The following is a 27130-nucleotide window of genomic DNA, read 5'->3' on the forward strand; positions in this document are numbered from 1 at the left end:
GTAGTTTGAATATGAAGTTTTATTCTGCCAGGTTATGCTCCGGCAAGTGTCCAGGAGGTGGTTCTTCACAGTGTTCTCTTCTGCATGAACTGCTTCAAAATTCTTGCCATCTGTTCTGAGTGACAGCTCTAGAATCCAAACAGGAGACCGCAAAAACAGTCATTCGGAGTATAAGGGGTGGGGCTGTGAAGCAATGCACTTGCAGGAGCAGAACCTGGTAGAATAAAATTTCATATTTACTCTACCCCTGATGATAAAAACCCCACAAAAGGACTGCTCTCCTCAGCCCCTACCTAGTACTGTCAGCAGTTTAGCATTGTCAAAACTACCTACAACCTCCCTTTAACAGGTAATGGTTAATTTTTTTTATGTTATACCATTTCTTGCTCTTAAAAAAAAAAAGTTTGTTAAAATCTTGGATAACCTCCTTTCACATCACAATTCAGCAACGTATCAAATTTACCCAGCTCCTAGCCTGTATTGGCCTATCTCCATAATATGAATTACTAGAAGTTTCAGACAATGTAGAGAACATTGTCATATATACTGCATCTTCTAGGTTCCATAGAGTTGTTACTTTTTAGCTGTGGACTGAAGATCTGGAGAACACCTGCATCGACAGTCACTGTATCACTGCTTGATGTGCACCTGATAATAATTTCAAATGGAAATCCATCTTACCACAATCAATATTAGTAGTAAAATCTTTTCTTCTGCCGGTTCCTTTGGCTTAGACAAACAATACCTATTCCAAAAGTCAACTGATGCAGAGTGCCTTCAATAGGATGTCCATATAATGTAGGGCTGATATGATTACTCGATTAAATCAAGTAATTCAACACAAAAAAATCCTTTATGCAAATGTTTTGCATCGAGGATTCGTTTGTGTCATGTGACCACAGAGCGGAAAGGAAGACCTTGCTATTACTCACTGCTCTGTGGTCACCCACCGGCCCGCACCGCTCTGCACTATATCCGGACACATTGTCAGGTCATAGTGCACGTAAGCGTGCACTATGACCCGACGCTGTCTGACGTCAGGACGACAGTGCAGCACGTGGAGAAGAAGATGGAGGAGCTGTGGAGCGGCGCCCCTACAGGAGAGGTAAGTATTTTATTTCACTGGCGCTGGGGACATGGCTAGCAGGGGGAGATGGTGGTACTGGGGGGCAAGCTGGTGGCACCGGGGGGTCAAGCTGATGACACCGGGGGGCGGGGGGGATTTATTTTTAAATCACGATATAGAAATTAAAAAATAAAAGGAATTCACAATAGTATAACAGGCAGTTATATAGGCATTGGTGTTGGTCAATTGATAATAGGGTGATACTCTGTCAAAGCCGGCACATTTATTTTGATGCCTCTAATGTGCATATCTGAGGAGGTTAATTACCCGCACAGTGTATATGAATGATTGATGTGGGGTATCTGTAAACATTATTTGATGGTTTGTGTAAGGCAGCACATCTATTTTGATATCTGTAATGTACATATGATGGGGGAGATACCCACAATGTTATTTATAAACCATTAACCGTGTCTTTAAGTTTGACCTATACCTATTTTTTAGTGTTTTTGTTTGTCCCCTGATGAGCCCTAGATTGAGTCGGGCGAAACGCGTTGGTGCAGAGATAAGAAGGGACTGATATATGAAACCTTATAGAATACCTATCATTGTATCAACAACTGACCGGGTATGTGAGTTAATGGTGTCGCATTTGGAGTACTGATAGTATTTTATTCATTCACTCTGGGATATCACTCGTGGTGTATTATTTGGAAGAAGCGTGATGGAAAACGTGCGTCGGGATGTCTGATCACTGGTCGGTAATATGTTTGCTTATAGGTTTAGACTTTAATCAAATGTGACTCTCTACCGCTTGATTGAGCGTGATTTTAGAGGCAATATGCACTTTTTATGTAATGTTACCATATAATAGAGCGGTTCAGAGATTTGGGATCCTCTTATTATGTGTTAAAATTGAGCTAACAGGGATTTCCTATTGTTACTACTGACGGTGTATTTTATGTATGTGTGTATGGTCGTCATCGCTATCTACTGTTTTTTTACATATTTGTGTGAATAAATAAAGGTTATACAGGTTTCTGACATTTATGCCGCACTGCGTTGTTGTTCTCTTATTGGCGTTTCAATAGTTGTGGTTTGAGATGCGGTGTATACTGCATTGGAGCCCTGTTTTGTATTGGGGTTTTAAATGGGTAGTAGTCTGAAAATTGGTCGCCAATGTACTATCCGCAGTAATTGCACCCTCTGACAAGTTATTGTCTTAGCTGTGAATTCTAATGGCACTGGAGGGAGCCTGATGGCACTGAGGGGGCAGCTGATGGCACTGAGCGGGCAGCTAATGAGTTTTTATAACAAAAAAATGTTCTTTTAATTCGTTTTTTGCTATTAAAGTACTCGATTAAACGTTGGATTCATCGCTAGAATACTCAATTACAAAAATAGTCGATTGCTGCAGCCCTAATAGAATGCTTGGTAAGTCTCTAGAGGAAGAGCTGCTCTGCACATACAGTAAGGTCTCAGGAAGGTTCATTATTTAAAGGATTTTTTTCAGTAAAAGTGGCATACCACTAGAATATGCCTATTCTTACTGACCTGTAGGGGCTAAACACCTTGAACACAATCGATCCCTAAAACTAAAGGGCTGGTAAGACATAGTGGTTTCTTCAGATTATCTGCATGCAGAGTGCAATCCTCGACCTGAACTTTATAGGTAAATCAACAGAGAAGAGAGAAACCTGAATGTGCAGAAGCCCTTTCCTTTGAGGTAGTGTTAAGGTACCAGGTAGGACACAGATACAAAAATGAATAAAAATGGTAAAAGTCTATTACCAGTAAATATTGCTGTGCCTGTGTCTGCAGAGTACAGCGATAAATAGGTCAATAGGGGGCTATTTAACAGGTTTTCCCATGTAATACATGCATAGGTGTCTGGCAAGTAAACTCTACAATTTTGTGTCTTTGTGGTAAGAGGTTGTTGACTGCAAAATTATTATTTTATGAGGCATATATATTCTTGTTACTTATTTAATGGTGATCTTATAGAGCTGCTAAGAAAAGCAACATATAAATTACTACTGCCTGGTGGAAATGTGCAAACAGTGCCATTATCAATAAGAGATAGTGGTATAACAAGAAAATAGGAAGCTGTGTTTTCCCTTGTGGCTGCATTTAATGTCTTGGTTTAAATGTACATACTAACTATACATTATCCATACAAGCATGTTAAATGAAATACTCAGTGACCCAATGCAACTTAATGGAGTGTGTTTATGCATTATCATAAAGAACTGAAAGAGTTGGAAAAGCTTTTAAAATCCTGCCACTTAGGGTAATGCATGAATTAGTGTAAAATGGTTTGTTTTGAATAAAAATTAGCCTCAGCAAGCTGACTGGCACAAAATACCGCCGCCATTCATGGGCTAAATTTCAGAGTGAATTCCTACACACTGTTACGCACCCTGAACTGCATGATAGGAACAAATACCCTCGTCCCTCAGACTTTATTCTATTGAGCCGTTTCCAATTTTAATTGGCTCCCTACACAGCAAAAGCTGACAACTATTATTGGTAACCATTACAGTACCCACAGGGGATGTCACCCAACTCAAGTCAATGGGGATCCAGCGATGCCAGATATGGTGAACTCTGGCAGGATATTTCTTTTCCAGAGATAGTCTGCTGGATTTCACAACAGAGGTATGAGCTTAGGGTGAGTTCTGAGTTGCATAGAGCAGTTATACAGCACCCATAGAAGTGAAAATGCAGTGCAATCTGCAGGTAGCATATTATATAGCAGAAAGAGAGGAGTAGGTTTATACAGTACAGACCAAAAGTTTGGACACACCTTCTCATTCAAAGAGTTTTCCTTATTTTCATGACTATGAAAATTGTAGATTCACACTGAAGGCATCAAAACTATGAATTAACACATGTGGAATTATATACATAACAAAAAAGTGTGAAACAACTGAAAAGATGTAATTTTCTAGGTTCTTCAAAGTAGCCACCTTTTGCTTTGATTACTGCTTTGCACACTCTTGGCATTCTCTTGATGAGCTTCAAGAGGTAGTCACCTCAAATGGTCTTCCAACAGTCTTGAAGGAGTTCCCAGAGATGCTTAGCACTTGTTGGCCCTTTTGCCTTCACTCTGTGGTCCAGCTCAACCTAAACCATCTTGATTGGGTTCAGGTCCGGTGACTGTGGAGGCCAGGTTATCTGGCGCAGCACCCCATCACTCTCCTTCATGGTCAAATAGCCCTTACACAGCCTGGAGGTGTTTTTGGGGTCATTGTCCTGTTAAAAAATAAATGATGGTCGAACTAAATGCAAATTGGATGGAATAGCATGCCGCTGCAAGATGCTGTGGTAGCCATGCAGTATGCCTTCAATTTTGAATAAATCCCCAACAGTGTCACCAGCAAAGCACCCCCACACCATCACACCTCCTCCATGCTTCACGGTGGGAACCAGGCATGTAGAGTCCATCCGTTCACCTTTTCTGCGTCGCACAAAGACATGGTGGTTGGAACCAAAGATCTCAAATTTGGACTCATCAGACCAAAGCACAGATTTCCACTGGTCTAATGTCCATTCCTTGTGTTCTTTAGCCCAAACAAGTCTCTTCTGCTTGTTGCCTGTCCTTAGCAGTGGTTTCCTAGAAGATATTCTACCATGAAATTCTAACAGTCTATTCAGTAGGACTATCAGCTGTGTATCCACCTGACTTCTCCACAACGCAACTGATGGTCCCAACCCCATTTATAAGGCAAGAAATCCCACTTATTAAACCTGACAGGGCACACCTGTGAAGTGAAAACCATTTCAGGTGACTACCTCTTGAAGCTCATCAAGAGAATGCCAAGAGTGTGCAAAGCAGTAATCAAAGCAAAAGGCGGCTACTTTGAAGAACCTGGAATATGACATTTTCAGTTGTTTCACACTTTTTTGTTATGTATATAATTCCACATGTGTTAATTCATAGTTTTGATGCCTTCAGTGTGAATCTACAATTTTCATAGTCATGAAAATAAAGAAAACTCTTTGAATGAGAAGGTGTGTCCAAACTTTTGGTCTGTACTGTATATTGGCCAGCATTGGAATATACTAGTAAATCGGCCTGGGAGCCTTGTACAGGCTCAGGCCTTTTATTAGCACAGACCTCTTTCCCAGATCTCAGCCAGTGCGTAGCTCCCAGTTTTAGCGTTCCCAGATTCCATGGTCACATTTGATCACTCCAGAATTACCACCAATCGCAGCAATTAGCCCCGGGCCTCTGCTGTTGAAAACAGCAGAAACCCAGCGATCATGGTGCCCACTGTGCTTGCAGGAAGGCGCCTTCTTTAATCCTTTCAGGACCCTGCCATTTTTCACCTTAAGGACCAGGCTCTTTTTTGCAAATCTGACATGACATTTTATGTGGTGATAACTTTAAAACGCTTTTACTTATCCAAGCCATTCTGAGATTGTTTTCTCGTCACATATTGTGCTTCATGACACTGGTAAATTTTTGTCAAAATATTCAATTTTTATTAAAAATACCAAAATTTACCCAAAATTTTGAAAAATTCGCAATTTTGAAAAATTTAATTTCACTTCTTTTAAAAAAAAAGATAGTGATACCGCCTAAAATAGTTATTAATTTACATTTCCCATATGTCTACTTCATGTTTGGATTATTTTGTAAATTATATTTTCTTTTTTTGGGAAGAAAATCTTAACATTTTTAAGAAAATTTCCAAAACCCAATTTTTAAGGACCAGTTCAGGTCTGAAGTCACTTTGTGGGGCTTACATAATAGAAACCACCAATAAATGGCCCCATTTATAAACTACACCCCTCATTCAAAACTGATTTTCCAAACTTTGTTAACCCTTTAGGTGTTCAACAAGAATTAAAGGAAAATGTAGATGTAATATTAGAATATCATTTTTTTGGCAGATTTTAAATTTTTATTACCCCGATTCAGTAGTTTACAGAAACACCCCATTTGTGATCGTAAACTGCTGTATGGGCACACGGCAGGGAGCAGAAGGAAAGGAACGCCATGTGGTTTTTGGAGGTCAGATTTCACTGGGATAATTTTAAGTTGTCATGTCACATTTGAAGACCCCCTGATGCACCCTTCGAGTAGAAACTCCAAAAAAGTGAACCCATGTTGGAAACTATGGGATAAGGTGGCAGTTTTGTTGGTATTATTTTAGGGTACATATGATTTTTGGTTGCTCAATATTACACTTTTTGTGAGGTAAGGTAAAAAATTGCTGTTTTGGCACGGGTTTTATTTTTAGTTTTTTTACAGGTTGTTACGGACGTGAAAATACATTTTTTTTTGGGTTGTTTTCTTCAGCTTTACATACTAAAGCATTTTTGAAAAAAATCATGTTTTAGTGTCTCAATATTCTGAAAGCCATAGTTTTTATTTTTTGGCGACTGTCTTATGTAGGGGCTAATTTTTTTTTATATGAGATGACGGTTTGATTGGTACTATTTCAGGGTGCATATAACTTTTTGATCACTTGGTATTACATTTTGTGATATAAAAGGTGAAAACAATTTTAACTTTTTTTTTTTTATGGTGTTCACCTGAGGTCACGTGATATTTTAATAGACCCGGTTGTTAGGCTACTTTCACACTAGCGCTTGATCGGATCCGTCCTGAACGGATCCGATCATATTAATGCAGACGGAGGCTCCGTTCAGTACGGATCCGTCTGCATTAATAACTTAGAAAATTTTCTAAGTGCGCAAGATGCCTGAGCGGATCCGTTCAGACTTTCAATGTAAAGTCAATGGGGGACGGATCCGCTTGAAGATTGAGCCATTTGGTGACCTCTTCAAGCGGATCCGTTCCCATTGACTTACATTGTAAGTCTGAACGGATCCGCTCGCCTCCGCACGGCCAGGCGGACAGCTGAACGCTGCAAGCAGCGTTCAGCTGTCCGCCTGTCCGTCCGGAGGCGAGCGGAGCGGAGGCTGAACGCCACCAGACTGATGCAGTCTGAGCGGATCCGCTCCATTCAGACTGCATCAGGGCTGGACGGAGGCGTTCGGGTCCGCTCGTGAGCTCCTTCAAACGGAGCTCACGAGCGGACCGACGAACGCTAGTGTGAAACTAGCCTTACATACACGGCGATACCTAATATGTCTACTTTAAAAAAAAATCACTTTTAACACAATAAAAGCAATTTTTAATCAAAAAATAATAATGTTTTAGTATCTCCATATTCTGAGATGCCATAGTGTTTATTTTTTATTTTTTTGCCCAATTGTTTTATGTAGGGGCTCATATTTTGCAGTATGAGCTGATGGTTTGATTGGTACTATTTTGGGGGGCATACACCTTTTTGATCGCTTGGTGTTACACTTTTCGTGATGTAAGGTGATGGTTGTTTTAGCACAGTTTTTTTTTTTTACAGCGTTCAGGTGAGGGGATGTATCATGTGATATTTTTATACAGCCGGTCATTACGGATGTGGCAAGACCAAATATGTCAGTTTTAAATTTTTTAAATTTTATGTGTTTTTATTTATTTTTTACTTTTTTTTTTTTCAACTTCTGGGGTCTGATCCCCTCTGCAATGCAACCTGTATAGTAATGCATTAGCTATCAGCTTTTATGCTGACAGCCTGCCTGTGAGACCTAGCCTAAGGGCTGGATCTCACAGGCTTCCGTCTCTGCCATCAGGTCCCCGCCACTGCAGCGCGGGGACCCGATGGGGAAGCGGAGGGCACCCGTACCCTCTGCATGCCGCGGTCAGCTTTGGGGCTTGGGTGTCAGTGACTGCAGGGTCCGTGCCGCTGATCGGGCGGGTGCAGCTCCTGCACCCAGCCAATCAGCCCACCATACAAGTACGGCGCTGGTCCTTAAGTGGCGTCCACCAGCATCGTACATGTACGACGGGGGTCCTTAAGGGGTTAAAATCTGGACTTCCGCCGTACATGTACAGAAGGCGTTAAAGGGTTCCTGTCAGATGACTTTAGCCCCTCTGAACTGTACACGACCACTTGTATCATATTCAAATGAGCCATGAGTCAAGGAGATGGTGACCTTGCGACTTAAAGTCAAGCTTGCTGTTCCAAATGCCACCTCATCAGTTTTGACCAACATCCCTGAGGACACGGAACATTATCTGCAATACAACACAACAACATGCTTGTGAGAAATCTCATGAGGGTTGCAGAAGACAATACCTGTCCTCAGGGATATCAATCAAGAAAGATGAAGTGGGATTTGCGTGTGCCAAGCCACACTTCTAGTCTTGTCTTAAGGTCTACATGATTAACTGTAAATAGCAAATTTTAATACAGCATAAGCAATGATTGAAGTGGCTTTTCTGTGAAATCCACCATTTTATCAGGCAAATAAGGACACTATTGTGATGTGAGGGCAGAATGGTCAAGTACAGTTTGAGAGGCTGTATGCAACTGATAGGTTCCCTTGCTCACTGCTTGTAGTCATTGTCAGATGGTTCTGAAGCCTTCTGTGGGCCTATCAGTTGTACAATGTCTTCTAGTTCATCAAGGGAAGCCAAGAATAGTAAGGAGAATAAGTGTCCCAAGGCTGCGGTTTTCTTTCTACAATTGGATTAGTGTACAGAAGGTACAGAAAGTCAGGGATTTATCCTTCTTTACATCTAGCGCAAATCAGCAGTTCATTGAATGGAGCTAATGGAGATTTTTTTTCTTCTTCTCAATGGATTGTTCAGTGCACAGAACACATTTTTCTGCAAGGCTTCATACCATAAATACCTATTTTGTCACATCTCAATTTACAGTTTTCCCTTCTACTGTTGCCTGTCACTATAAATCAATGGTATCTGTAAATGTACCAGCTAATAACTGATTCACTAGACAAACTGATTAAGTATCATATATGGATATCAAAATACAACTAGGAAATGGTAATGCTGTAAATGTTCTAAAGTAACACCAAAACAAAGAATTGCAGTTGAAGCAATTTATGGAGCACATCAAAACGAGTGCACTATACCACTGGAGAAATACAAACATAAAAGCCATTCTATGACAAAGATAGCCTTGGGGCTATATACTCCAATCATGTTTCCAGTAACCTCTCAAATGTAAAGAAAAATGCAGACAAGTATTGGGCTATATATCAGATCTTGTAAAATATTGAAATCACTAGAAAAATGTTTTTGCATTTGAAAAAACTTTTTTGTTTTTATTTAGGGGTTGGTCACTTTAAACATACATTTCAAAAAATGCTTCAAACTTCAGATCAAGGCAGAATGTCCAGTAAAAACTTTGGGAAGAGCTGCAGAACTCACAGGTTAAAACAGGACTTGAACAATTTTAAAAACTGAACAATAGAAATCTCAACATCTGCAATTTTTGTTGACTACAGAACTGTTGCATTAAGAATAAAGTTATGACATGGCCAAAGAAAACCCGCTGAAGTCTGCAAGAGAACTGAGACTAAGCAGAAGATCTATTCTACAGCCACATCACATATAGTACACTCAAAGCTACATAGGAATTGCTATCCCTTGCAAAGAAATTTGTATTTATTTTAAAACTATACAGTATTTGTGTTGATCAGTTAAAAAAAGAAAAGTATGGAAAATATCAACTCCATGCCCTCTGCTCGCTACGTCAACTTTGTAAATACAATGTTCCGTCAAGACAAGTTCTTCATGTCAGAAACACAACATTACATGGAAATTGCTACTCGCATTAGTTTTCTCTAACACTCTAGTTTCTAAAACATATCCTAACATCGCATCTTATGCATGTTTTCTTTAGAAAAACACTTAGCAGTTGTCACAGGTTACTTCCCTAGAAGTAGAGATGAGCTAATCGAATCGTACATATCGATTTGTTCATCAAACAGAGTTTGTCCCCACTGCTCAAGAGGCCCTTCCCCCCCTGCCGCTTGACTTACAGGGCTGGACATCTCACCATACAATCTAGTGCCATGCCTGTGCCACACTCTGAGTAGCAGTGCCAAGCACAGAGGCTCTGCTACTGCCACTGTAGCAGCAACTGTGCAGGCGCCATTACCCAGAAGTGGAAGTGTAGCGACGCATGCAAAGTTCCTGCCACAGTGGCAGCAGCAGATCTTCTAGGTTGCAAAGCATAGGCAGGAGATAGAACTCATGCATAACTCTGATGAACGCATCTTTTTGTAAAAATCAAGTGGCTCATCTGTACCCAGTACGTATGTCTTTAATGTGACAATTTCTTTTTATTATGAAATTTGCTAAATTTATTATGAAAGATGGCTTGTCTTACCGCAGTCTGATAGTTTCTTTACACAACACACTATACAATATAAAGATGATAAAAGTGAAAAAGAAAATAAATTCCTATATAAAAAGTTTGCATACAGTATTTACCTTTAAGATGGCTTCTTCCATCCTCCAACAGAGGTACCACAATGGTAGAATTCATGCTCCCTGGTGACCTCACAGCCGTATAAACAACAGGAACGGACTGTACAACCACTGGTATTCTGTGAACATGACTCAGTTTGTTAGACTGCAAGTTTAGAGGACTAGAAGATGGGACGGGGTGAATAATGTGCAAAAACTGCTGTCCACTAACTCCAGATGCTGAAGCTACAAGAGGCCCTGGAGTCAATACTGTTGGCACAGATGCTGTGGATGGTATAGATGTTATCACAGTTGGTGAAGAAGCTGGACGGCTAGATGAAGATGAAGAATTAGAAGAAGGTGAGGCGACTGAAGTAGTAATAAATAGAGGGGAAGAAGACACTCCTCTTGGTGAGGATCGGGCTTTGTTTATGGACAAGTCCACCGGTTCTGTTTGTGTTTGAAAATGGTCTGTTGCTAACAAGTCCTCTGGAGGTTCTTCCTTCACACTGTTGAGGAGGAGGGGGACAGCTTCCATATCCTGGTAGCCGTGGACTTTTGGAGACTGTGGTAAAGGAAAAAAAAAAAAGGCTATTAATTTTTAAAATCCATTGTTCCAATAAAACATTGTGAAATACTAACTGAAGACCAATGAAACAGTTATTTTAGTATTTTTGGTCTGCAGGAAAATAGTTGTTCTAATAAAAATTTCATTAATTTTGATTTATACGACATGCAATTAAAGTGATATAACTGTTCTCTAGGTAACCTATTAGAAAAACCTATAAAACCTGTAGGTTTGTATTATGTGTAGTATAATATGACAGTTATATGGAAAACTGACTTCATAATCACTTTAATTTTATTTAAAAACACAATAAAAACAGTATCACAAGCCCAATATAAAAAAATTTATTAAAAAATTTAAAAGAATCACAGCAATTCCATTTATTTCTATGGGATTACCGATACTCTTCTCTCTTGGCCACGACACATGTCGTGCGACCATTGAAGCCATAATCTAAAAGGCATTTATCATTATGAATTTTTATCATATCAGCTACAGATAAACTGCTGCAAGCCAATTACCGTTCTTACATTGCACTGATATATTACAGATCAGCAGCTGACTTTGCACAGGCACTCTATATTGTGTCCATGGGTAAAACTGTAGTGCAAACTGTAATAATGTTCTGCCGTATAGGAGCTCAATCAAAGGATTAGGGGTATGCCAAATGAAATGCTGTTGATCAGCAATACTGTAAGTGCGGTTCTGGGGTATAAAGCAAGCTACAACCATAAAAATCCCAACATTTTAATCCCTATTAGTGGAGCCATACCATTAAAGCTATGCTCCCAATCCACCCACAAAAATTTGCAGAAAAAATAAATAAAAATCACTGTCTCTCATTTGCCTTTTGCAACCAATTTTGCAGGACAATCACACACACACAAAAAACAAACACAGGACACTTGAGAAGCATGCACCAGCATTTGCTAGTATTGTACATTTAAATCTAAATTTGAACCATGAAATCATAATCTAAGGAAAACCGTAGGTTTTCTATGATTAATGTATAAAGGAGTTGTCCAAATCATAAAAAAACCTCAGGCAACCCCTGCCTAAAATCATAAATTGGATATGGATACTCATCTGATTTCTCCACTGCTTCTTCCCATGCTGTGCTTCGGTCCTCACCGCTGCTCTTTGTTTTTCTGGCCGCAGCAGTAACATTCCGCGCACACAGGTCACCGCTGCAGACAATCACTGGCCTCAGCGGAGATGTCTTGTGCTTGGCTAAGGTCAGCGATTTGTGCATGGAATGTCACTACTGAAGCCAAGGAGATGATATCAACAGTGGATGGATCGAAGCGCAAGTGCTTGAAGAAACAGCGTTTGTAGGGGTTGTCTGGGTTTTCATATAGCTCGTACAACCCCTTTAATAATTATTTAAGTGAAAAGGTCTACAATTTTCCTTTTCCTTGAATAAATCACCACGTTCAAGATATTGGTTTGCTTTTTAAGAATAGGAACTTTGTCATTTACATTCAGAGGCATCAAACTGTTATACATGTATTTCGGCGCTCCCCAACTATGAGATGACGTAGGTCTGAGCTATAATTTACAGCAGTTTCTGGAGTAAACTGTATTAAATTTGCCAAGCGAAGGCAGCCCATGCCTTTTTTGCTAGGTCCATTCCACTCTTTGGAAAAGAGGCGAGTGTGGTGTAAAAGCCCTAAAAGTGGAACATTTGTGAATTTGATAAATGTCCTCTTTAACTTTGCAAAATATTTTAATTCAGTTAAAAGAACCATTTAGTAAATGGCTTCATTCAGGTGACTATAGCGGAGCAGTAATGCCAGATACTGCCAGTGAACAACAATGGTGATAAATAAGCTAACCTTTAAGGCCCCTTTCAGACTAGTTCCACGCTCCGGATTTGCAACGTGAGTATGCAGCAGCTCCCGTCCTGACACCCCAGCACTGACGGGGCCCACATAGCATTATATGATGTTATGTAACCTTTCGAGGTCTGGAATGTATTGGATAACACTGACATAATGCTGTGAGGGGGCCTAAGGCTGGTTGAAACGTTCATCAAATCCATGTTCAAAGGTTATTTTAATTAGGATAAATAGATGGATGCTGTTTTAAATTGCCATGAGCTCTCGTTACAATATCCCTTATTCCCATAAACAGTATATATCCTAGACTTGTGATACCGTTAAGGAGAAGATTGTATCACATTATGCTCATATTTATCATCCAGCTATGTGCTGAGATATAGCTTCGCATTATATTTATTTCTTAAAAGGCTATTGAAGTTTTATTGTGCCCAACCCCACTGTCTTTACTGCAGCCATGCCACAAGTTTTCACAATGTAAAAAGTTTAATAAAGCAAAACCTTTTGTTCCAAGTGAAGTGAAATATATATTGCTTTAATAATAGCAGAATACATATGATGAATAATGCAGGAAAACAAGGGAAAAATGCAGGTCCTGGCACATACCCTGCAGTTTAAATTTATTACAACATATATGGTCTAGCCTGAGTAAAAGGGGAGAAAAAAAATCTTCATACTGTAATGACCGGCGTCATGCAAAGGGAGGGAAAAGGGAAGGCCCTGCCCAAGGGAGAGGGAAAGGTGGTGACCCCTGACTCACCTTGCGGCTGGCACCTGACTGCCCTGACGTCCCTAGACGGGTTCCTCACCCGTACACCGATCACGTGCCTAAACCCTGGCTTTCCCTCAGATGAGCCTTAGGTAGTGAACGGGGCGGTGGGATCACTAGTCCGCACCAATGACACTAAGAGGAAAACACCAAGGAGAGGACAGACAATACAGACAAACATATAATCCCAGGTGGGCGACAACAGCAGACCACAAAGGCCCAACAGGGATCCGGAGGGTAACGTTCTGGAACAACAACCAGGGAACGTAGCAACACAGCTCCAGTGGGTCAGTATAGAAGTCCAGGCAGGAAGCTCTATATCTGGCAACCAGAGAAGTGGGAGAGGGGAATATAAGGAGGTTGGGAGTGCTGGACAAGGAACAGATGAGGAGAAGGAGCTACGGATCCCTGAGTGAGCCAAAAAAGGGTTGCAAAGCAAACCCAGAAAGCTACCATAAAGAAACAGCCCTATCTTTCTACATAGAGCGCGCAGCCAACTGCTGCGATTTCCTGACCCCGAGTATAACAGAGTCAGGCGTGGGTCTTGACACCCTCGTGACAGTACCCCCCTCTCTACGAGGGGCCTCCGGACACTCAGGACCAGGTCTCTCAGGATGAGAGGCATGAAAAGCCTGAACTAGCCTGTCGGCGTTTACTTCAGACGCAGGAACCCACATTCTTTCCTCCGGACCGTAACCTCTCCAATGCACCAGATATTGAAGAGAGTGGCGGACCCGACGAGAATTAACAATTTTTGATATCTGAAACTCTAGATTACTATCCACAACAACAGGAGGGGGTGGCAGCGGTGACGGTTCTAGAGGTGGAACATATTTCTTGAGTAACGACTTATGAAAAACTTTATGGATTTTAAAAGTCTGAGGTAGCTCCAGACGAAAAGCCACAGGGTTAATGATGGCTACAATTTTGTAAGAGCCAATGAACCTAGGATCCAGTTTCCAAGAGGGAACCTTTAATTTAATATTCCTAGTAGACAACCACACATAGTCATTAACTCCTAGGTCCGGACCTGGCGACCGTCTCTTATCAGCCATGCATTTGTATTTACCTCCCATATTTTTCAAGTTAGCTTGCACCTTCTGCCATACCGATGAAAGAGATGACGAAAACCGTTCCTCTTCGGGAACCCCAGAAGACCCCCCCTCTTTGAAAGTACAGAATTGGGGATGAAAACCATATGCACCAAGAAATGGTGACTTGCCAGTGGATTCCTGATTACGATTATTTATGGCAAACTCAGCTAACGGTAAATATGATGACCACAACTCTTGGTTTTCAGACACAAAACATCTTAGATATGTCTCAAGGTTTTGGTTGGTACGCTCAGTCTGTCCATTCAACTGAGGATGGAAAGCTGAGGAAAATGACAAGTGTACCCCCAAATGGGAATAACAAGCTTTCCAAAATTTAGAAATAAACTGGGTACCCCGATCCGAAACAACATCGGAAGGGACCCTGTGAAGCTTCACGATTTCACTGATGAATACCTGAGCAAGAGTCTTAGCATTAGGTAGTGCGGGTAACGCAATGAAGTGTACCATTTTGCTAAACCTGTCCACTACTACCAAAATAACTGCTTTACCCGCAGACAAAGGTAAGTCAGTGATAAAATCCATCGACAGATGTGTCCATGGCCTATTGGGAATGACAAGTGGTAATAAAGACCCTGCAGGACGTGTATGAGAGACTTTCGCGTGCGCACAAGTAGAACAAGAAGACACAAAATCCATTACATCCTGACGCAACCTTGGCCACCAAAAACGACGAGACAATAGCTCCAAAGGTTGCTTTACTACCCGGGTGCCCAGCAAGTGCAGAATTATGATGTTCCTTTAATAATTTGAAACGCAGGTTCAATGGTACAAACAATTTCTCTGAGGGGCAAGAGACCGGGGCGTCCCCCTGGGCCTCTAACACCTTCCCCTCCAGAGCAGAGTGTACTGCAGAGACAACCACTCCTCTTTGTAGAATGGCTACCGGATCACTCACATTACCCCCTCCAGGGAAACAACGAGATAATGCATCAGCCTTGGTAATTTTTGCCCCAGGACGATAGGTAATAACAAAGTTAAACCTGGTAAAAAATAGCGACCACCTAGCTTGTCTAGGGGTGAGACGCTTAGCTGATTCGAGGTACAGAAGGTTTTTGTGGTCCGTAATCGCAGTGACGGGGTGGATTGCCCCCTCTAAAAAGTGACGCCATTCTTCAAACGCTAGTTTAATAGCTAATAGTTCCCTATTTCCAATATCATAGTTCTTTTCTGCTGCAGATAGTTTTTTTAGAAAAGAAAGCACAAGGACGCCATTTGCCAGGAGACGGACCCTGAGACAGCACAGCCCCCACTCCCACCTCTAACGCATCGACTTCAACAATAAAAGGCTGGGAGACATCAGGTTGGACTAGTACAGGTGCCGAGGTAAACCTCTTTTAGAAAGGAAAAAGCAATTTTAGCGGCGTCAGACCATTTAGAAAAATCAGTCCCCTTCCTAGTCATGTCAGTAAGGCCTCTTTCACACTTCAGTGTTTGGTCAGTGATTTCCATCAGTGATTTGTGAGCCAAAACCATAAGTGGAGCCTCCACAGACATGAGGTAGAAGGGAAAGATCTGCTCCTGTTCTGTGTTTAGAGTTGCACCTGGTTTTGGCTCACAAATCACTGATGGAAATCACTGACCAAACACTGAAGTGTGAAAGTAGCCTAAGGGGTTTTACAATAACTGAATAATTTTTAATGAATTTCCTATAGAAATTAGCGAAGCCCAAGAACCGTTGCAGTGCTTTGAGGTTCTCAGGAAGATCCCAATCTAAAATTGCCTGGACCTTCCTTGGATCCATACGGAAACCTGGAGCAGATAATAAATAACCTAGGAATTGTATCTCCTGAACGGCGAAGACGCACTTTTCAATTTTAGCATATAATTTATTTGTCTGTAGGACCTGCAGTACCTGTCTGACATGCACCTCATGTGTTTTCAGATCAGACGAATAAATTAAAATATCATCTAGGTATATTACCACAAACCTGCCGATAAGATGACTAAAAATGTCATTAACGAAATGTTTGAAGACAGCAGGAGCATTGGTCAGACCGAAAGGCATGACTAGATTTTCATAATGCCCCTCAGGGGTGTTAAAAGCTGTCTTCCACTCATCCCCTTCCTTGATACGAATCAGATTGTAGGCCCCCCTAGGATCAAGTTTGGAGAACCACCTAGCACCCGCAATCTGATTAAACAAGTCAGGAATGAGAGGAAGAGGGTATGGGTCTCGGATGGTTATCTGGTTTCATTTGCGAAAATCTAGGCAAGGACGCAGGCCCCCATCTTTCTTTTTAACGAAGAAAAACCCTGCAGCCACGGGTGAAGAAGAGGGTCTGATGTGTCCCTTAGCCAAGCTCTCGGAGATATAATCTTTCATGGCTTGTCTCTCCGGACTCGAAAGATTATATAACCTGGTCTTGGGTAATTTTGCGCCGGGAATAAGGTTAACCGGGCAATCATAAGGACGGTGAGGTGGTAACTTCTGACAACCCTTTTCAGAAAAAACGTCCTCAAAGTCCGAAACAAATGTTGGTAGGGTAGCTATGGAGGCGACTAAGCAATTGCTATTTAAGCAATTTTCTCTACAATGCTCACTCCACTCCAATATCTCCCTGGCCTGCCAATCCACCACTGGATTGTGCGCTACCAACCAGGGAAGGCCCAGCACCACCGGGGTGGGAAGCCCCTCCAGAACATAACATGAAAGCATCTCGTTATGGTGGTCCCCTAGGTGTAAGTTATGGACAATGTGGGTGAGGTTTCTCTGAGACAGAGGAGCAGAATCAATAGCGAAAATGGGAATAGGTCTCTGTAGCGTACAGAGAGACCAACCCAAAGTGTGGGCAAAATGGGCATCTATCAAATTTACTCCTGCTCCACTGTCTAGAAAAAAAGAAATAGTCTGTCTTAACGCCAAAAACAACAACTGCTGGCAACACAAATTGCGATGTTCGTATGGAGGAAACATATACCCCCCGGCTGACATCCTCCACACAGCCTGGGGTTAGTAGTTTTCCGACGGTCTTTTGTTTTTGAGGAAAGAAGGACAGACATTAATGAAATGACCCCTCTCCCCACAGAAAAAACAAACCCCACGCCTACGGCGAACCTCCAAAGGATGGACCTGACGAGTAGTTCCTCCTAGCTGCATAGGCTCGTCTAAGTCCGTACAAACCAACTGCTGCTTGGGAGGGGTTACCAATTGCTCCGGGTCTTTCAACTTGTCCCTAAGGCGTCTCTCTATTCGAATAGAAAGGGACAAAACCGCATCAAGGAAAAAGGGTGTCTCATATAGCGCAAGCGCATCCTTAACCCTTTCGGATAACCCAGAGCAGAACTGACTCCTGAGAGCCGGGTCGTTCCACTGGGTATCTGTAGCCCACCTACGGAACTCAGAGCAATACTCCTCTACTGGCCGCTCTCCCTGTAGGAGTCTCCGTAATTTTGATTCAGCCAGTGCGACTCGTCAGGGTCGTCATATATGAGACCCAAGGCCCCAAAAAATTCATCCACTGACCGGAGAGCCTGGGAATCAGTGGGTAAAGAGAACGCCCAGGATTGTGGGTCCCCCTGCAGCAGGGAAATAACAACCCCCACCCGCCGTTCTTCATTACCAGAGGAGTAATGGCGCAGCTTAAAATATAATTTACAGGCCTCACGGAATGTCACAAACTTGCCCCTTCCCCCAGAAAATCTGTCAGGAAGAGCAACCTTGGGTTCCGCAACAACCTGGTTACCTGTAGCAACCGCTGGGCTTGCGGTCAGTTGTAATTGCTGCTGTTGCTGGAGGACCGACGCCTTCAATCCTGCCACCTCCAAAGACATGCCATGAAATTGCTTTGACAAAGCAGCAATTGGATCCATACTGGATTCTAAGTAGGTAAAAAAAAGTTTTGTTTTTTTTTTGTTTGTTTTTTACCTACACAAAATAAGGGCCAGATATAATGTAATGACTGGCGTCACGCAAAGGGAGGGAAAAGGGAAGGCCCTGCCCAAGGGAGAGGGAAAGGTGGTGACCCCTGACTCACCTTGCGGCTGGCACCTGACTGCCCCGACGTCCCTAGACGGGTTCCTCACCCGTACGCCGATCACGTGCCTAAACCCTGGCTTTCCCTCAGATGAGCCCTAGGTAGTGAACGGGGTGGTGGGATCACTAGTCCGCACCACTAACACTAAAGGAAAACACCAAGGAGAGGACAGACAATACAGACAAACATATAATCCCAGATGGGCGACAACAGCAGACCACAAAGGCCCAACAGGGATCCGGAGGGTAACGTTCTGGAACAACAACCAGGGAACGTAGCAACACAGCTCCAGTGGGTCAGTATAGAAGTCCAGGCAGGAAGCTCTATATCTGGCAACCAGAGAAGTGGGAGAGGGGAATATAAGGAGGTTGGGAGTGCTGGACAAGGAACAACTGAGGAGAAGGAGCTACGGATCCCTGAGTGAGCCAAAAAGGGTTGCAAAGAAAACCCAGAAAGCTACCATAAAGAAACAGCCCTATCTTTCTACATAGAGTACGCAGCCAACCGATGCGACTTCCTGACCCTGGGTATAACGGAGTCAGGCGTGGTTCTTGACACCCTCGTGACACATACTATAAAAACATAAACATAAAATTTACATAAAACAAATATATTTTGTAAATGACAACATGCTCTAATAAAAACACACAAAAAAAAATTGTGCCCATGATGCGGACAATTCAGCAAAATGATGACGCCTAAAATACAACAGCACAGAGCAATATACTGTGTCCTAATATTGGGATTATTCTGTTTCATTTGCACATCTCATTTTCTGTTTGGTCCACTTGCAGTGAATTGTTCTTTACGGTAATAAAATATATTAACATGACGCAAGCAGTCAAACACATCTACAGCTCTCTTTATTTATAAGGTATTAGCTCAGTCATCTGGCTAGCAGAGAAAATTGATTTTATGACATGTTGTAGCACCACTAAGTCACCACTTGATGGAGCTACAACACATCACTTTCAGATGCTAAGCAGACTAATCCAATATTGCAGCTAAATCACCACTCTGTGTTGGAAAAGGTGCAAAATGTTCATCATAAAAGTAGAACACAAAAAAATAACATTTTTGCAATTTAATGATTCATGTTTTATGGATGTAAAGTCACTTAATGTAAAATTAACAACTTGATAACTGACTTAAAGGGAATGTGTCATCAGAAAATTACGGATGCAAAAGATCTCTTCACAAGCTCTGCCTCTAATGCCACCAGATGTAAGGCAACTTTCCTATATGTCAATGTTCAACCCTTTTTTAGGCCTTGAGACATGATTCGGATATTAAATAAGTCAGCAGCTCATCTGCAGACAGCTGTTTTAGGGTGTTTGCCCCTCATCAGTGCAGACCAGAGAGTACTGGCTTAACTGGGTGAGAGGCCTGAGTCAGGATTTGGGGGGTACCACCTCTCCTTGGGGAGAGAGTGCCTTAATCGGCGTTAGGAGACTTATAGGCCATACATGCTCCTCTGGAATCAGTGCACAAAAGAGAGTCATGTCTCAAGGCCCATTTAAAGGGTCGAACATTGACTTATAGAATAGCTGACTTACATCTATTGGCAGTAGAGGCAGAGCTTATTAAGAGCTCAGTTGCATCCCTTTCTTCCCAGAATTCCAGGAGCATGTAAGGCCTATAAGTCTCCTCACTCCGATTAAGAAGCTCTCTCCCCAAGGAGAGATAGTACCCCCCAAATCAGAACGTTACCTATTGGCATAATAGCATAGTGTATACTTCGGTTTCCATGCCTCTATTATAAGATTAAAATCCAGAAATTTTCACACTGGCCATTGAGCCTCATATAAGACTGCCTGTACTGTACAGGTCACTTTTCATCTCATTATCATCACAGGCAGGATTACCATGACAGTTATCACAAGTGGTTTCAAATTCAATACAAACTGCCACTTTTAGTTCCACCCACTGCAGTAGTCATTAACATGTCATTTTGTGTTGAATTTGTGTCATAATATACACCAGTTTCCGGCCTAAATTATAATAAATCTGCTGGGGCATGGGAGCTGCCGACGCACCCACCCGCAGCGTAAAAAACAAAAGTCACAAAATTTGGTACAAATTATGCTTGCTTAAACATCTGCGACTTTTTTTTCCCCCATAAAGGCTATGATAAATTTCCCCTAATAAGTCGTCTACAGGTTCCTATAGTCCATGTGGCTGTTGTAAATCAAGTCTGTAAAGGCGGTTAACAGCAGCTTAGACAACATGGCAGCCCCATAATCACAAAGAAAACCAAATAAAAATATAATCTACAATCAGAAAATAAAAAGAGATTAAAAAAAAATAATGATGTGTTAAAACCTGGTTTGAATATGTTAAGGGGAACCTGTTGGGGCATCTGTCACCAATTTAGGCTGACTGCTGAAACCAATATGAGGTAACATCAGTGCTGCAGCCCCGCAGACAAAGACCAGCAAAAAAAACCTGAAAGAAAACACTGGAGAGGTGGGTGATTATTTTATGCCATCCCCTGCCTGTGCACCAATTTCCCTCTCTCTCTTGAGTTGAATTTTGGAATTAATTTGCTCATCTGTCAGTTACCACAGTCCAGATATAAGTCTGTGACTTATAGCACTGTAATGGCATACAGTTATATATGTTACCCATTGGGGAAAAAGGCTATAGCACATGGAATATATTTTCACTGTATACATCTGTATAGGAAAGTGCAGCAGACTGTAAAAAATTAAAAAAAATTATATATATATATATATATATATATATATATATATATATATCTATCTATATCTGTCTATCTCAAAAGTACGGAGCCATACCAGCCCAGTATATGCGAAAATGTCAGACTTTTTGTATAAGCTGTGGTCATACGGCTTTATGGATGCATTTGGCAGTTGAACTAGAAGCTTTCCCAGTGCAAGATCTAAGCATACCAAATAATATGTGACCAGAGCTTTACATTTCTGCTTATTGGAAAAGTTTATTAGAAATAATATTTTGAAAGCCATTATATACTTGGTACAGTAGATCTCAATATATGATATACATTGTATATTACTATGGCTGAAGTGTTAAAACATGTTGTACAACATCAGCTAAATTCAGATACAAATATCCGCTGGCTTGTTCTGTGCAGCAATTGCTTAGCCATGGATTTCCAGCTATTTCTAGAATCCAGGAAATCCTACGGTACATTGAAATGGAAGGTTGATATTTCAATAACGAAGAGTCATTTCGACAATATTAAAAAAATTAACAAAATAAAAACAGCTGCCATTGTTTCTTTGCTCAGCAACTGCCATGGTGCAGTTCACCATGACAGTTTTGGTCGTATAAGCTGGCTGCATGCTCTCTTGCGTACTGGCTGCAGGCTGAAACCTGTGTATGGTTGCTTGGGGCCGCGTGCTGGCTGCAGTGTCTTGTGAGAACTATGCCTGTGTTTGGGTGTACTCCCTGTGTCTGCATCTCTATGCAGCTCTTGTCTCTGTTGCCGTGTACTGGCTGCAGGCTGACACCGGTGTATGCTGGTTGCTTGGGACTGCGTGCTGGCTGCGGTGTAGTGTCTAATCTGTGGCCTGTGTTTGTGGATTCCCGTGTCTGCATCTCTGTGGCTCCTGTTTCAGATGCCGTGCCGGCTGGCTGCATGTGCTTTGTGCACTGGCTGTGGGTGTTCCTATGTATGCTGGCTCCGCGATGCGTGCTGGTTGTGGCCTTGTGTGTGAACAGGTTCTGAATATAGATGCTTTTCTGTTTGTCACTGTGACACGGGTTGTTTGTGTCATGGCGTACTGGCTGCGGTGGACTCGGTGTATGCTGGTTGCCAGGGGCAACATCCTGTACTGTAGCCTGTGTTCTATGGTTCTGGTACTCCTGTTCTGATGGGGTTAACGTCCCCTGATCTGTTCCTGGGTGTGGCTTATCAAGTGCCCTCGTTATCACATCTATATCGGCTGTGAGCTGTGGGGATTGTGGTCAGTCTATCTTCTGCCTTACTGGGTGTAGCCCCTTTCTGCTGACCCAGGGGGCTTTGCTATCTGCCTTTGTTTGGTGTCACCTGGCAATGTATTGATGTTATGTACCTGTCCTGTATGATGTGTTATCCTTGTCAATGCCTTGCCTGTTCTTCTGTACCTGTTCTCTGTCTGGATCCACTCTGTTCATTGTGTAGCCTAGCAGTATTCTACAGTATTATACTGCATCTGATAGCCTGGCATTGCTACACTGCTTCTGATGTAGTCTGTACCATGTCCTGCCTGGCAGTGCCTACTGCTTCTGATCCTTGTCTGCCTGTAGTTCCTTTCTGCTTCTGTTCCTATCCCATGTTTGTCCTTCCTTTGTGAGAGGGCCCCTGGGTTTTCCGGAGATCTGATCTCTAGTCTGTATGCAGCTCTGCCTGTGACCGCCATGCTTCCATTCCACATGGGGTACAAGCATCTGCTTCTGTGCTGGTTCCCGTTTGTCTTGTTGTCTGATCCATTTCCTGTGTTTGTATGGGTTCCTGTTATTGTTTTTCCGCTGGTTGTTTCACCAGCCTGGTTCTCTGCAGGTAGGGGCCAAGTGTACCGGGATTTTCCTGAGATCATTTCAGTAATCGTCTTGTTAACTCAGGTTAAAAGGAGGGTGATGCTTGAAACCATTGTTCTTCCATTGTTAACCATGGTGACCTGCAAAGAAACACGTGCAGCCATCATCGCGTTGCATAAAAATGGCTTCACAGGCAAGGATATTGTGGCTACTAAGATTGCACCTCAATCAACAATTTATAGGATCATCAAGAACTTCAAGGAAAGAGGTTCAATTCTTGTTAAGGCTTCAGGGCGTCCAAGAAAGTCCAGCAAGCACCAGGATCGTCTCCTAAAGAGGATTCAGCTGCGGGATCGGAGTGCCACCAGTGCAGAGCTTGCTCAAGAAAGGCAGCAGGCAGGTGTGAGCGCATCTGCACGCACAGTGAGGAAGACTTTTGGAAGATGGCCTGGTTTCATGTGTGGGGTTGCTTCTCATCCAAGGGAGTGGGCTCACTCACAATTTTGCCCAAAAACACAGCCATGAATAAAGAATGGTACCAAAACACCCTCCAACAGCAACTTCTTCCAACAATCCAACAACAGTTTGGTGAAGAACAATGCATTTTCCAGCACGATGGAGCACCGTGCCATAAGGCAAAAGTGATAACTAAGTGGCTTGGGGACTAAAACGTTCACATTTTGGGTCCATGGCCTGGAAACTTCCCAAATCTTAATCCCATTAAGAACTTGTGGTCAATCCTCAAGAGGCGGGTGGACAAACAAAAACCCACTAATTCTGACAAACTCTAAGAAGTGATTATGAAAGAATGGGTTGCTATCAGTCAGGAATTGGCCCAGAAGTTGATTGAGAGCATGCCCACTCGAATTGCAGAGGTCCTGAAAAAGAAGGGCCAAGACTGCAAATACTGACTCTGCATAAATGTCATGTAATTGTCGATAAAAGCCTTTGAAACGTTTGAAGTGCGTGTAATTATATTTCACTACATCACAGAAACAACTAAAACAAAGATCTAAAAGCAGTTTAGCAGCAAACTTTGTGAAAACTAATATTTGTGTCATTCTCAAAACTTTTGGCCACGACTGTAGATGTGTCATTTGTGAGAGTTTGCAAACACATATGAGGAGCGTGAAATATGTTCAGGGCTTCTATAAGGGTGGATTCACAACCAGCATTGTTTCAGGAAAAAACATCGCAGTTTTAGTGCTAGTTTTTGCATGAAGTTGTGTGAGCCAAAGTCAGGAATGGTTTCAAAAGTATGGCTTTGGCTACAAACTCTACAAAAACGGCAGTGTCTCAAGCCAGGTTTCAACCTGTCTTAAACCTGTTTTGCGACATCTTAAGCAAAGTTCAAGCAGTTATAAAAAAGATTCTAAAATGCTGTCCTATCATAACTGCAACACCCATACACCATTCAGGCATCTCAAATTGACTCATGGCTGTGTTTTTGTCTAGCCATTTTTGCTAAATTCAGAATATAGCCTTACATGTAAAGGAGCAGAGCAACAGTTTCCATCATATTAAACCATTATATATTCTGAAAGAGAACCAATTCCAGCTCTATTGTGCTTATACCTATGATTTGGTACATAGACAGGTAAGATGATGGCCTCAATTAAATATTTTTTGTGATAAATTAATTTAAGGCACAAGGGTATAAGTAATCCCATCTTGGAAACATAACTAGCTGCTAACAAATTAACCTGTTTTTTTTGAGTAGTCTCCAAGGCATTGCTCCTGGTTAACCAGAATCAAACTCCATACTGATGAGGGGCAACACCCTGAAACAGCTGTCTGTGGATGGATAACTGGCTTAGGTTTTCCCCTGTCACATCCTTAAGGCTTGTAACAGAGCTTAATCTTGACATAGGGGCCACTTAATATGGCGCATCTGGTGATCTCTATAATGGGGACTCCCCTTGGCTTGTTTTTCCTTCTCTGGAAGGATTTTTGGCTTTCACTGTGTTGAAGACCCATAACTGGGGCTCCATGGTTATTTAGCATATTTCTGTTTCCCGGGGAACTTTGCACTTTAGGTTACTGTGTTGAGACTCTCTAATGAGGCTCTGCAGTGTTTTTTTTAGTTGGTCTGCCCAAGATAAGCTATTGTTTTGAGAAGAAGAAATCATTGTAGATAATGGGTTGGGAAAAATTAAGGACTCAGTCCCTAGTTGCTGTTGATGTGCATAGAGGTCTTAAAAAACTGCATTTGGCAGCAATAGTTATATGTTGCAAAAACCACAGAAGAAACGAATACCTCTAGAAAGCTCCTTAAACAGACAATCTTAACCTGCAAAGCCACAATGATATAAATCAGCATCATAGATTGGCCTGTATTAGACCACCAGGACACAGTTACGTGATGATGAGGACACAAGATCTGAGATCGAGGGTGGGCGGCATTGATGACAGCTGGGATCCCACTATAATGGTTGGGATCAGCAATAAATCCAATCCCAGCTGTTTAACTGGCTAGATCCTATAGTCACTGCATCTAAGCAGTTTAAACAGAGGGAGGGGTCTGGGTAAGTAGAAGAATAAGTCAGAGAAAGCGTGACCTAGAGGCTACAATAGGTGGTAGGAACACGGTCAGGAAACAAGCCAGCCACTGAAGAATCAGGTCCATGGTGAGTAGAATGCTGAAGTTTATTGAAATCTCATCAAACAACGGGTTTCGGAGCTCCCGGGCCCCTTTTTCAAGTTGTCCTCAGCGTTACTTACTCATATTGTGGCCTCTGGGTCTCTCTACTTAGTGCGATATAGGGGAGGAATGGTTAACGAGCTTCAAGAGAAAAGCTACTAATATTATTCTTTGGAATTAGCATTTGAAAGGCTGGCTAAACAAATCAGTCAAAAATATACCAGCCAAACAGTCCACCCCCGTTCACCACCTTCTTTTTTTTACCTGATGATAATTACAGATTGGAGAACAAGCAACCTATAATAACCCGCTAAAAGTTTAGGAATCGAGGCATTGGTAAACATCTTCATGTTGCTATGGAAATATCTTCAGACAGCATTGTTTAAAAATTCCCTAAAATTGTGAACTCATTTATCTCTACGAGTGCAGGGAGTATCTAAATGGGAAGGTATTATTATTTAAATCATTCTGGTAACAATTTGGTTATTTATAGTACATTACGCATTCTGATAGGGGCCTGTTTTTCGATTTCAACCATTTAAAGAAGAAGCAACACATAATTTCTAGTTAAGGTTAATTTTTATTTTATTTTTTCAATAAATAAACTGTGATGTCGATAACCATGACTGAACGTTTTTAGGACTGGCTACACACAGACTTTTATTAGCCCAACAGTTCCAATTTAAACACTGCCCAAGGACTATATATAATACAGTCCTGATCAAAAGTTTAAGACAGTTTAAAATATGGCAAAAAATCATATTTAGCATGGCTGGATCTTAACAAGGTTCAAAGTAGAGCTTCAACATGCAACAAGAAAAAATGGGAGTGAGACAAAAAAAAATTTGAGCAATTAAATAAAAAAAACAAATAAAACTGAAACAGGCTGTTTTTCAGCTGATCAAAGTTTAGGACCACATCTCCAAAAAGAACTTAATCCCCCCCCAAAACAGAAATCCAACTTCCAAACATGAACTCAGTAATGAGTAGCTCCGCCGTTATTGTTAAATCACTTCAAAAATTCGTTTTGGCAAGCTTGATGCAAGCGTTTCCATGAGGTGAGTGGGAACATTTCTCTAAGTGGTGAAGACGGCCGCACAACGGCCATCTACTGTCTGGAACTGTTGTCCATTTTTGTAAACTTCCCTTGCCATCCATCCACAAAGGTTCTCAATTGCATTTAGACCAGGGGAACACGCAGGATGGGCCAAAACAGTGATGTTATTCTAATGGAAGGAGTCCCTTGTCCTGCGGGCATTGTGTACTGTAGCGTTGTCCTGTTGAAAAACCCAGTCGTTACCACACAGACGAGGGCCCTCAGTCATGAGGAATGCTCTCAGCAACATCTGGACATAGCTAGCGGC

General features: G+C 41.9%; 1 protein-coding gene across 9 annotated transcripts in view; it reads right to left on the reverse strand.

Moving 5' to 3' along the window:
* KLF12 (Kruppel like factor 12) overlaps positions 1 to 27130 on the reverse strand; it is a 253007-nt gene that overhangs the window by 52699 nt on the left and 173178 nt on the right. For all 9 annotated transcript variants that reach the window (XM_044284575.1, XM_044284574.1, XM_044284572.1 and 6 more), the window contains one exon: positions 10383 to 10923. In XM_044284575.1, coding sequence (XP_044140510.1) covers positions 10383 to 10923 — 541 coding nt within the window. The remainder of the gene's footprint in view (positions 1 to 10382; positions 10924 to 27130) is intronic.

This window comes from Bufo gargarizans, chromosome 3 (assembly GCF_014858855.1).
Source record: "Bufo gargarizans isolate SCDJY-AF-19 chromosome 3, ASM1485885v1, whole genome shotgun sequence".
Taxonomy (NCBI): domain Eukaryota; kingdom Metazoa; phylum Chordata; class Amphibia; order Anura; family Bufonidae; genus Bufo; species Bufo gargarizans.